Genomic DNA, 13,400 nt, shown 5'->3' with positions numbered 1-13,400 from the left:
TAGTCAGAGAAGTCAAATACGTACAGAATAGGAAGTCATATCGTTCAGTTTCTTTACAAGCTTAACACAAAGAAAAAAAATCTGTTTTACTTGTTACTACATACGCCTACTAGTTAACAAAAATCCATGTGGCGCTGGTGTTAAAAAACTAGTGAAAACTAGTCGTATTGATTCTTAGTATAAAGCTTGCCACAAAGCTCCTGACTGAAGGCGAAATGTTCTTGGTTAACTAATCCTAAAAATCATAGTTCTTCATAGCATTTCTTCATAAATTTGATCCTTCAATATAAATTTATTAAAGATCAATGACCTAATTGTTGGTGTTTGGTTGCAGTTGTAGTGTTAAAGCATTGAGGACTTGGCGCAAGAATCTATTATTATAAGGTACATAGGTAAAGATATTGGATATCAAGTTCCACAAAACCAGTTTAGGATTTAAAAGCAGGATCAATTGATAATGCAATCTATAAAATAATTATTATTAGTGTTCCGTTAAACTTAAATGACTCCAATTGTTAAATATTTTTCGGAAGAATTTTAATGCTTGTTTCTGATTGCTTTTTTCGCTATAGCGCCAAAAGCTTACGAGTTTATTTGTTAGCGCGTATGTTCTTGGCGAAAATCTCTAACAATATCTAAAACTGCACGCGCAAACACAGAAACTCGTAAGTGTTTTGCGCTATAACGAAAACAGCAGTCATATAAAAACGAGCCTTATTTTACTTACTAGTCACTTATTTTAAGATGTTAAAGCATTTGCAACAAGAATAAACCCGATTGGCTCTGCATACGTGTAAATTAATGGGAAAATATACCTATTTGAAGAGCAGATAAATTTAAGAAACATTGAAAACAACCATTTCTTTGGTCAAAATTTTTAATGGTATTTTCGCCAGTAGTATAAAATTAAACAAGTATTTACTCATTTGATCAAATGAGGTCCTATTGCCATGGTGATTGCTCAATGAAAGAAAGCTGAGAGTATAACAGGAAACTTTTCCAGGTGTGTAGACAGGATTCAAAACAAATCTGGAGCTTCAGGCGAATGAAATATTTCTGTAGTTTTTTTTAAGGCATACGTAAACGGTATTTTTTTTCCAGTGAACAATCTAACTGGAACAAAATTATAAAAAGAAATGATGTGTGATATATGAATCACTTTAGGGAGATGAATATTATTTAAAAAAATACTAAAGCTATTTAAAATATATACAATAGAATACGAAAAATAATATTACAGATAATTAAAAATTAATTCACAACAACACAAATAGTGGATGTTTTCAGGTGGATTTAAAAATTAATTTAGTCAGAAAAAATTTCTATTGTTTTTTTTTAATTTGCATTAACTTAAATTGTAAACAATCCTTAGCGCTCTCCGACAGTAGTGACGAAACTAATGAGACTTTGTCGTTTTAAAGAATTAAATTTGAAACTCCAGAATCACATGTTGTTTTAGAAGCAGTTGTGATGAAATATGTTTAATCAAGTGTTTTTAAAATTTATGGCATTATCTTCTTTATTTTCTTTTGGTAAGTCAGTTGTTTATAAGCAATTTTCCCCACAATTTGCTAAATATAAAAACATGATGAGCACACTCACTTCACCATCAATGTTAGTATATAACTTTAACAAACAAAGCTTAAACCTTAAGATATCCGGTATATGCTTAAGGAAATAAAAAGAAAAAATATTATTAAATAAATAAGAAATAATACAGTTAAGTTAGTTACCAGATTCAAGAAATATGAAAAAGCTAAGTAACATGACAAAAATCATCAAAGTACTTAGGTAGCGGTGACGTCTAACAAATGATGACGTCAAGAAAATCATGGCATAAAGCAAATGTTGACGTCGAGAAAAAGATAAGGTCCAAGATCACGCCTTGTAGTGTAAGATTTTCAGTGCTGTATATCAGATTGACATATTTTATTTAAATTGACTACAAAATTATTTTAACAACTGTCATTTTGTGTACTATTAACAATGTATCCTTTTTGTAATTAACTTCTCCGTTTAGTGTTCACTCTTCGATGTTTTCAATGCTCTACATCCGCACAAAATTGCAATGAAAAGCAACGAAAAGTATACTGCCAATCACACGGACATGCATGCTTAACATTGACGTATTCTTACAAAGATTATGATGACTCGATACGATATTATTCTGAGAAAAAGTGTGTACCACCTGATTCTTTCAACTGCAAGTCATACTGTGATGGACATCGTTCGCATTATTGCGAGGTAAAAATATTATTGTGTTAATTTATTGGAATATAAAATAGATACTCTATTATTTGTCTAGTTTGCTTTCTTGTGGTTGACTTGTTTAATATGCAAAAGTCTCAAATAATTTCCATAAAGTATCATTGTATAACAGACACCAACAACTACGGTTTTTAAATTTTATGTTTTTGGGTCTAATGAAACGCATGCGGAACACAAGCTAGCTATAGAAAATTTACTGTCTTATTGACGTGTTAAATGACATGTTTTTGTCACCAAACTGGGTCCCTTAGTTTACAACTAGTGGTCAAATTCCATCTTTAAGTTGTTAGGAAAAGTTTCTATTGTGATATGACATCATTTTGCCTTTCTCTGTTTTTTTTAGGCACAGTGTTGTAGAAAGAATCTCTGCAATGAACGAAACAACAGCAGTTTAAAGCAACCCTTAAGTTTCGTTGACATATTTACGTTTCTTGCCTTGTACCATGCTTGTGTGCATTTGGTAATATCCAATCCTTAAGTGAATCCATAAAAAAATTGTATGTAAAGTTAAACCAGTGTCAGTTCGTTAAAGGTGAAGTGGCTCCATATTCAAGAATACTGATTCAGACTTTTAGATAGTCAATGTACCTTCTACCAAAACAATCTGTTTAGAAAAGTATTATCTAGATATATGATCCTGTGACACAAGTTTCACAAGTGAAATGATACTTATTTGCTGCTAGCCCACACAAAAATGTTATTAAATACGAGTTCTTGATATAAAGGTCAATATGTAAAGAATAAAAAAAAATTAATAGTTATATATAAATATCCATGCTTTCCGTTTTGACGATTTTATTTTATCTTGTGATTAAATTTTATTGTAATATATGTATTTGTATTAAAATACATTGTAGTCGCGATTTGTCATTAGTAGTCACTCGTGATCACTTGTGGAGACTCGTGGTCTCTGATGGTCACTCCTAGTCACTCGCAGTCACTTATGATCGCGCATAGTCACATGTTGTCACTGATGGGTACTCGTAGTGACTCGTGGTCGTTCATTGCCTCTCATGGTCTTTTGTGGTCACTCGTGGTTACTCGTGATCATTCGTAGTTACTCGCGTTCACTCGTTATGCTACGTGTGTGGTGCTTTAGACGTGACCGAAATATATTGTCGCTCTTAAAAAAGCAATATGTGAAAGGGCTAAATATACTCAAAAAATTTCTAGATCATCTTTATTTTATTTACAGCTATGAGTTTTTTTTAAATGAAAACGTGAATGTAGAACCAAATCAATTCCTATAACAGTTTTTATTTATTAATCATTTTTCAAGTTAATTTAATAGGCTACTGCAGTTTGACTTTAAACACCAGATTTTTTAGATTTTAGATTTTTTAAAAAGCGTTTCGTGATGTTTCAGCAAAAATCTCTTGATTTTTATGATATTCCGACCATGTTTACACGTTGCGGATATAAATCATTCCGAAGGAAAAAAGTCAGTCACCTGATAAATCAAGTAAAAACTTGAGCATCTATTTACCGCTTCATGTCGCCATTTTGTTTCGATACTTTTGTTTATACGATCCGTTTCAGTATTGCAGCAAAATAATGGCACTTTTTGCATCAAAACGGAATTCTTTCGTTTTAAATATTGGATAAGCTCAGTTCCGTGTGGACAGACAGCCTATCCTAAATTAAATTTCTACTCGCAACGTTTGAACATGGTTTCAGTGTAAATTCCCGCTTGTTGTATAATATTGCGTCCGTTGTAGAAATTGTTAAAGTCCCTCAGCTCCTTACTACTATTTCACTTTCATATGAACCATATCTTTTGTTTTAGTCGTTTAATTTGTTTTTCTCTGTCATTATTTTTTACATAGGTTTAAATTCACTATTTTTCTTTAAACTTTGATAATCGTTGCTCGCCGCTATCGATGTGCACCTTCTATTATTCCGTTTTACTTCGGAGCAGAACATCTGTCGTATATAATTTTAGGAATGTGGTTTCCATGGCAACCAAAATTTATTCTTGCTATGCCTATGAAAAAGCTAAAGGCTTTTTTCTACACAAAAACGAATTGGAACGGGTCGGAACGGACAAGTGGGAGTTCTGAAATCTGATTGGTTAATAAAGTTTTCCGTTCCAATTCGTTCCAATCCAAACTGAAAGTTGAAATGTTTCATCTTCTCTTTCATACGGCACCGGAAAAACTTAAAAAAACAAAAGAATAATTAGAAGATAGCCAATCAAGTTTAAGTATTTTTCTTGTTTTGTTCAGATCCATTTTGCTTTTAAGTGGAAATCCACCCTAAGGTATAAAAAAGACTGAACACACCTTTACTACAAACCTAACAACAACAACAAAATGCTGACACCAACGTCAGCCCTTTTCTTTTCAAACAATATCCAAACTATTCAAAGAAGAATGGCTAGTTCGCAAAAATTGAATAGAATTCAGATGTGGACTATATATCTGTTTCGTGTATTTGTATCAATATTAGGCGCATTCTTTATAATAACCACAAAAACCTTTTTTCCACGATTCTTACACCCCGCCTAATAAGTTAAGCTCCATCCAGGATAATTTGCCGAGGTTTTACCCTCCTCCAATGTTCATTACCGAAGTACTATGGTTTATACTAGTATCGAACTGCATATCGGTGCATATTCATATTTTTATTTTCCCCGATTCATTTGTTTTCATGCTCGTGTCTATCGGACGGTTTCGGTGAGATTTATCTTGACGTCACATATTTAATAATGGTGTATTCCGTATTGGTGGACGGCTGTATGAGAATACATATTTCCTTATTGCTTTGCGCGAGTCTTACTGTTTAAAAGGTTCCTCGTCAAACTTTCAACCCGGATATCAATCCTGTTTTTCCAGTTTAATATGCGAAAGGAGCTTGAGAAATCGTTTTGTACTTGTTGTGTAAAAAGCAATGGTAATAGTAATGTAAAAGTTTTTCTTGCCTATTAAAGAAGTTTTTTGAGTTTTGAATATATAACTACTGAATAAAGATGAAGGAAAAGTTGCTGGAAAGAAGCTTTACTGAGAAGTATTCACTTCTCTCTCTAATAATTTTGTGAGTGCAGAAAAAAGCAAGTTGTGTCCTAGACTTGATAAGAATCATAGCATTAACCGAATGACTACGCTTTAAAGCTTTAGCTGTTTATCTTTTAACCCTATTCGGTCCCCCCCCCTAACAATTTTTTCAAACTCCTTGTTATATATCCTGTGTTATATGGCTATGAAACTTACTAAGTTTCAATATTTATCCATTAGACACCTGCATGCCAAATTTTTAGGTCCCATACCTTTCGGAGGCCATAATGTTGGCCATTACTCGAAACTACCTCTAAAAGTAAGGATTATCCTTAGAATTTAAAACTTACAACACAACTTTGTTTTATTAAGAAGATTCATTTTGCATAATTTGGACACGTAGTTAATCCGATTTTCCGATTTTGTCAGATTTTACCGGAAAATTTGAAAAAACGGATTTTCGGGCAATTTTTGGCCATTTCTTATGCGATCCATGTAAAAACCGAATTAGAAATTTCAGACGGAATGCAAAAATTCGCTCTGGAACAAAAGTAATTAAGTTTTAAGCAGATAGTGGTATTTTTAACAAATTTTAGGCTTTTGATGACGTCACAAAAATGTGCTTTTTCTACTATAAGTGTGTCGAGTTTGATCCAATATGAACAACCCTATAAAAAGTTATTTAGGGGGGGGTGGATTCTTTCCCCCCCCCTCCCCGGTCATAGTATGTTCGAAAAACCCAGGACCGAATAGGGTTAATACCAAAGATTTAGAGAAAAGGCAGAAATACACGAAGAAGAAATGAAAATCTTATGTTCTTGCCATCACTTTAAAAGGATGTTTACACGAATGTTTACACGATCCTTTTAAATTTCTTGCTAAACGTAGATAGCGCAGTACAAGGTGCAGTGGCTGACATCATAACAAGAAAAAAAAAGGAAGAGGAAAATAAAAAAAGAACAATTTGGGTAAAAACATGATTGCGACGTACGCCTTTTCACGCATTGTTAAATGAGTTTAGAACAGCATAGAAATCTTATGTTTTTAGCATCACTTTACATTTTCTTCGGCTTATTTTGTTACAAGCTCGTGAGCTTGTATTAAAACGCAAATGTGTCCTACAAGAATGGAAATTTTTGCCTCTCTGAGCACCGACACGGGAGTCGTCGTGTGTTCGAATCTCATCTTGGTAACTATTTTTACTTTTTTTTTCTTTTTTAAAAAGATAAGACAAGTGTTCAAAACACTTGTTTAACTAACTAGTAAATAAAGGTGTTTCCACCAAACTTTTTAAAAGTGAATTTAGGCAGAATTAACTGAATTAATGAATTTCGCAAATTTTGGGGTTTGTGGGTTTGTGGTCTTTCTTCTTCCTGTCAGTCGGTTCACCCAAGACGGACCCATCGAAAATTAAAAGTTCGAGGAATTTTACGTTCAGGAAGGTCTCACAAATCAATTTTGAAAAATAAGTGTGTAACAAATATTATTGCGTATCTGAATAGTAAAATATGTCGTGTCTAACTTCGTAACAAAAATCCCAATTTGATAGACAGCTTTTTGTAAACTTTATTCGCGAGGTTGTTTGCGTATATCATACGTCTTGTTTTTACAAGCTCGTGAGCTTGTATTAAAACGCAAATGTGTCCTACAAGAATGGAAATTTTTGCCTCTCTGAGCACCGACACGGGAGTCGTCGTGTGTTCGAATCTCATCTTGGTAACTATTTTTACTTTTTTTTTCTTTTTTAAAAAGATAAGACAAGTGTTCAAAACACTTGTTTAACTAACTAGTAAATAAAGGTGTTTCCACCAAACTTTTTAAAAGTGAATTTAGGCAGAATTAACTGAATTAATGAATTTCGCAAATTTTGGGGTTTGTGGGTTTGTGGTCTTTCTTCTTCCTGTCAGTCGGTTCACCCAAGACGGACCCATCGAAAATTAAAAGTTCGAGGAATTTTACGTTCAGGAAGGTCTCACAAATCAATTTTGAAAAATAAGTGTGTAACAAATATTATTGCGTATCTGAATAGTAAAATATGTCGTGTCTAACTTCGTAACAAAAATCCCAATTTGATAGACAGCTTTTTGTAAACTTTATTCGCGAGGTTGTTTGCGTATATCATACGTCTTGTTTGTTATTGCAAAACAAACTATTATCTTTTTTTTCACATTCAAAATTGGACGTGAACGTGCGCGTGCTATTGTTTCGTTTAGACTAATAGGGCAAATACTTTTTGTCTCATTGTATGCGATTTTATAGTTTGTTTTGCTGCGAGTTTGTTTCTAGCTGGCAATTCTTTGAATATTTGAACTTTAGGTAGCTGGTTTATACCCAACCGGCACAAGACGTCTTAAAGACGTCTTAAAATGTCTTTTTTAAATCTTCTGTTAGAAAACGCTATTAAGATATCTTTAATGCATCTTCTTAAGAACGTCTCTCAAAAGACACCTTTTATACGTCTTTTGAAAGTAAATAAATTCGAATCTTGTAGTATACGCATTTTAGATGTCTTTTAGAAGATCTTCAAAAGACGTCTTTTAAAAGACATCTAAAAGTTATCTAAAATATATCTTTTAAAAGACGTCTTTCTCTTCTTGCTATAATGCATCTAAAACGCGTCTTTTAATAGACGTCTTTTAGATCTTCAAAAGACGTCTTTTTAAAAGACATCTAAAAGTTATCTAAAATATATCTTTTAAAAGACGTCTTTCTCTTCTTGCTATAATGCATCTAAAACGCGTCTTTTAATAGACGTCTTGTCCTATTTCTAAAAGTGGTCTTAAATGCGTCTTTTAAAAGACGTTCGTTTTTTATATGAAAAATTCGATTTAAAAAAACGGGGGTGTTCGCAAACTTAGATAGCATGTTTATTTTTTTCGGAAATCAATTTTTCACGAAATTGATGAAAGTGGTAATCGTCACTTTTAATTATTTTTATAAACTAATGTATTTTAACGACCCTTAATAATACGATTTTTTCATTACATCGTAATTTTGCTTTCCTGCACCTCCTGGCGGATATTCTTCGATGAAAATTAGCGGTATTTTAATGAAAGCATCAGAGAGATTTTAATTTTCGTCAGGATCTTCACTACTACATTGATGGCGCAAGCCAATTTAAAAAGCAACAAAGACAAAGTTCCGCTAGAAGGCAAATTAATTTATAAAATTATAGTAGGTAAGTGTATTAGCTGATATGCCTATTTTTTCTAAAAAGTTGAATAAAAAAAACAAAAAAAACAAAAACCAAGGAAGACGTCTTATAGATAGATAAAAGATGTCTTTCTAAAGATGCATTTAAAAAGTTGCATTAAAGATGCATTATAGTCGCTTCTACATCTATAAAAGGTCTAAAAGACATCGTAAAAGATTTCTTAAAAACGTCTAAAAGACGTCTTTGAAAAGACGTCTAAAAGAGACCTTTTGAAATGCATCTTTAAAAAGACCTCTTTTAGATGCTTAAAAAGATGCATAATAGACGGACAAATCAGCGCCAAAAAAGACGTCTTTTAGAAAAGCAGAAGATGTCTAAAAGACGTCTTTTATAGCTCTTTGTGCCGGCTGGGTACCTGCACAAAATCTTGACATAATCTAGTGTATATCTGTTGTTGTTTTTGTCAATGCTGTTATGGTTTTAAATAAAACTAAAGGTTTTTTACATACACTGTTTGGGTTCTACATATTCTGCTCCCAATAAAACCTTTATCTTTGCTTTTGAAGTTCCTCCTTTTAAGTTTCCTCCTTTTAATAAATTGTTTAGATTAATGAATTATCATATAAGGTTTGCATTCGATCGCTGAGCAGAATAGTTTCCACTAACTTTTAGCCGCAGAATTAGCCAAATATTAAGAAGATCTTTGGAATATACCCAAGGTATTATTTTACATGATAACTCGCAAAAAAGCCTGTGAACATCCACGCTATTGCGTTGTAATGTACTGAAGATTCTTCAGTTTGGACCAGGAAGAAAAGAAAACTGTAAGGAAATCACACAACTCATTAACATGAAAAATGGGAAAGGAGGGACTAGCTAACTAGCTATAAAAACTAGCTATAAAAACTAGCTACAAAAACTCGCATTGTGCGAAAAACCTTGACAAAAATTCAATTCATAATGTCATAAAAGCAAACGAAAAGAAATCTTTGAAGTGTTTTTTATATATTGGTATCAAAACTGCGATGGCAATCATGGTTAAATTGTACATATTATCAGGTTAGTGTCAAAACAGAAGACTCGCGGCCAGTGCATGCAGCTTTGATATGTTGTGGTGGGTTCCTAAACATATCATTTTCTTCTACAAACTTGCTGTTACGGAATGCAACAACATATTCATCACGCCTTAATTTGTTGCCTTAAAAATATTACAGTTAGTCCATTCTGTGTTTTCTTTTTAGCAGCTAACCACCGTATTTTATTGTCTTAAGTGGTAAGCCTACTTAAATTTGAAAAAAAACAATAATGCAAAAAAAACCATAGCCATTTTGGTATTAGTGATTTTCGAAATCGGCAGGCTTTATCTACATTTAAAGATCTATAACTTTAGTATAAAATTTGAAATATACAATGATATGTTTTCAGACCAGTTTGATGAAATTTAGTGACACAAATTTCGTTATAAACATAGGTTCAAAATTCCTAAATTTAGCCAATCGTGCTTATGACACATCATCAAAATATACTATACTAAAATGTCAATTTTGACAAAAAAAAACACGTGTGTCAAAATGAAAATTAAAAACAAATTCTGGTTATAATAAGTCATAAGATTATATATGATGGTTTAAGACCGAATCTTTTTTCTTGTCTAGGGAGATTTGGATCTAACATACCTTGGACTTGAAGAAGAACTAACGAGAATACTTACATATATATTTTTTAATAAAAACATTCTTACATATCACGAAAACAGCACGGCATTTTTAATTTTTTTATGTCCAAATTTTGTTCTCCTAAAACGATAATTACATTAACGGTCGCCCCCATTATCGAAAAAAACCCAACTTGGTTCGTACATATTTTGTTCATAGCTCAACAGGACTTGTGAAGACTCGCCCACTTCTTGGTCTTGCCTAGAGTAATTAAACTTTATTGCGAGGTTCGGGCGGTGAAGAAGACAAGCTAAATTCTTGTAGAACAACATCACTGTAGAAAATAAAATTTTCAAGAATTTAGCAACATGGTAGACAGTTAAAAACATCCCACAGGCTTACGTCACACAAGTTAGTATTTTACCGAACAGGGTGTATAAACGATCGAGGGACTACTTTGACCTTAAATCTCTTGAGAAGCAAAGCTCACAAATACAAAAAATTAACACAGTTCATATTAACACTATAATGAACATTTTAAGCACAACTTGTTTTCAGTCGTTAAAGGGGTTAAAGGGTGGATTGTTGGTGAGAAACAGAACACCTTTTTAGGGGATAGACATAACCTAGAACATTTCTTCAAAAAATGTTTCACTTAAAGCAATCTAACTTCTGGCATGAGTCTCTGTAGCTACTAAGTTCAATTACGATTATAGCTAATGTGTTTTTTTTGTAGCTGCTATTTTTATATTTGCATATCTGTATATATATGTTTAACAATGATAATCAAAACAATCAAAAAGAGAATTATTTTAAGAGAAGAGTAGGGAATTTCTTTTTAACATTAACGAGCCAGCAAAGAAATATATCCTCAACTGATATCATATTTTTCCATGGGATTTTTAGCTAGCGAACAAATAATTAATTCAACATTTACTGCTTCATTAACTTCGCTGATAGCTACTTTTAAAATTCGTGAGCTTGAAAGGTTAGATTCTCAACATCTAAACTTTATCTGGTCTATTGCATAGGATCTATATTCTATTTATATTTTATAAAAATCTTTAAAACAAGTATGGAATTGTTGATGAAAAGTATTCGGTTTCTATTTTTGTGGACTTTGCTTGGCATGCATTGACGTAAATGAAGCTATTTATGACGATAGCTAATATTTATTTCGAAAATACGACTACGTCATCGGAAACTGATAAATCCGTCGACTGATAGAAAACAAAATATAGTACTTTCAGAAGCTGAAAGATCAGCAAAGCTTCGGTTGTTACTAAATCTGACACTCTGAAAACCGGAAGACAATTCTTAACCGGAAGATAATCCCGTTTTCTGAAAAGTAAATAAATATTATTTTCTTAGAACAGCTAAGAAAACAAAACAAAAACATGTAAAAGAGATGAATCTACAATACATTTTAAAACAAGTTTGCAGTTTTACCTGTGAGTGTCTTTTCTTGTATTTTAGGTTCTGCTTCTATGTAGCTGTTTTCAGTTTTAAAAGTTCAGCTTTAAATTTCTATATAGCCTTCCTTTTAGAATTTATCAATATGAAGATTTCTTTCGCTGTTGTGTTAGTGGGGCTTTTCTTGTTGGCGTTCAGTACTACAGATGGACATCCTATTGCATGGTTTGCAAGAATAGCTGCCGCACTTGGTGTAAAATTGGCGAAAAACAGCTACTATGCTCGATGCAACACCCGGTAACTTGCCCTTTTTTATTTTTTAACTTTTCACAAAAAGTCGACGTGCCTTGAAACATCACGCCTCGTGACTTATAAAAATGGAATTTTAAGAGAATTCATTCGATACCGTAGAAAAATTAACTAACATTCAAATATTACAGAAAGTCAAATTCAATTGCTTGCATAGTTTGGACGAAATATTTTAATGAATGTAAAAATATGAAATATTTACCCCTTTTGGCCGAGAATTTTATTCTATACACAAAATTCAAAAGAATGACCACAGGAGCCTATTTGAATAAATGACTTTTCTTCGGGGCGTGACTTAACAAGAAACAAATCGAAAAAAAGGCAACAAGAATAGAGAAAAAAGGAGTTTTTTGAGCTAATTTCAATTTAACCTGTCTTGCCGTTCATTTCAATTCTTTTATAGTCTTGTACCCTCTGGAATGAATTGTCCATCTGTTGTTTACGGAGTTGGACTGTCAAGAGGATCTGCTCAACAAGCTGCTAAGTTTTACGCTAGCTCAGTTGGTGACAGTGGTTGTGCCAGATATGTTGGACATTGTCAAATTAAAAAATTTATCAAATAGTTTGTTGTGTGCTTCTTTGATTCCTAAAATGCAAAAAAAAATATCAATTTAGTACGCTGTGTTTTTAAAATCTCTCTTTCAAAATATTTTTCTCCATTTAAAGGCGTTAAGTTGAATACAGAATATGAAGTATATTGGTAAGCGTAGAAGTATATTCATTGTGAGAGACATGACTGTAAATAATTCAGTCAGGTACGATATAGTTTTTAGAAAATAACCGCAAAAGAAAAGAAAAAGAAGTTGCCTTTAAAAATATTCTTAAAAGAAACAATATAGATCCAGATGAAAGACACGGCGTCACAGTCATTGGCTGAACCTATACATAAATTAACGCAGCAAAATGAACTTTTGCGCTTCGTTCAGGTGCAAACCGTCACTTCATTCGCATAAGTAATTTATTAAATTTTATACTGCAATATAGGGTATAATACACTAAGCATAACGTCAATAGTATATGTTAGCTATGTAATACAGCTAACTAATATTCCACATCTAGATGGAACGTTCAGTATTGGTGCACTGTGTCAAAGTAACAAGGAAATCATTATACTGGTATGTCTTTGGTTGACAGAAAAACACCCTATGGCTAGAAAAGTCATGCAGCAAAATTTCAAATTTATTATTGACAAAACAAATGCTTAACCATTAGTCGAACAATTGAACTATATAAATTTGTTATTTCTACATATTAGTTAGGTCTTAAAGTTTAAGCTTTGCTCTAACTAGAGGAAGCAGTTTCTCAAACCATTGTTATTTTACCGTAGCGAGCTATATAGTCAGCCAGAAATTTTATTCGATTCCAATAAATGACAAGCTTGGCAACAGTAAAACAGCTATACAATGTGCTAGCTCGCTTCCAGCTGTAATGTATTAGAACATGATGGGAAATTGTAGCTCTGCAAAGTAACGTGAAAAATAATGTCGTAGCTATCTAAGCTAGCTATCTAAGCTATCTAAGCTAGCTTAGATAGCTATATACTAGCTAGCTTAGATAGCTCTCCTTAGTATTTAAATAAACCTACTGCAATATGATGCAGACTTAAAC

At 32.6% G+C, this 13,400-nt stretch overlaps 2 protein-coding genes across 3 annotated transcripts; both read left to right on the top strand.

Moving 5' to 3' along the window:
- Nucleotides 1–759: 759 nt before the first annotated feature.
- On the top strand, nucleotides 760–3,133 carry LOC130625783 (uncharacterized). The gene is made up of 3 exons (XM_057440886.1): nucleotides 760–1,532; nucleotides 2,021–2,244; nucleotides 2,612–3,133. Exons 1-3 carry the CDS (start codon nucleotides 1,478–1,480, stop codon nucleotides 2,744–2,746), a joined length of 414 nt encoding a protein of 137 aa, XP_057296869.1. The 5' UTR covers nucleotides 760–1,477; the 3' UTR covers nucleotides 2,747–3,133.
- Nucleotides 3,134–11,366: 8,233 nt separating this feature from the next.
- Nucleotides 11,367–12,406, top strand: LOC130625733 (uncharacterized). Of its 2 annotated transcripts, none has more exons than XM_057440836.1 (3): nucleotides 11,367–11,521; nucleotides 11,618–11,780; nucleotides 12,196–12,406. In XM_057440836.1, the coding sequence occupies exons 2-3, from the start codon at nucleotides 11,629–11,631 to the stop codon at nucleotides 12,353–12,355; spliced, it is 312 nt and encodes a 103-aa protein (XP_057296819.1). In that variant the 5' UTR covers nucleotides 11,367–11,521; nucleotides 11,618–11,628; the 3' UTR covers nucleotides 12,356–12,406. The 2 variants fall into 2 exon arrangements, with proteins under 2 accessions (XP_057296819.1, XP_057296818.1); XM_057440835.1 differs by having other exon boundaries at nucleotides 11,606–11,780.
- Nucleotides 12,407–13,400: the final 994 nt, after the last annotated feature.

This window comes from Hydractinia symbiolongicarpus, chromosome 14, assembly GCF_029227915.1.
Source record: "Hydractinia symbiolongicarpus strain clone_291-10 chromosome 14, HSymV2.1, whole genome shotgun sequence".
Lineage (NCBI taxonomy): Eukaryota > Metazoa > Cnidaria > Hydrozoa > Anthoathecata > Hydractiniidae > Hydractinia > Hydractinia symbiolongicarpus.
The sequence above is the reverse complement of the archived record's forward strand: the minus strand, read 5'-3'. Positions and strand labels throughout refer to the sequence as shown.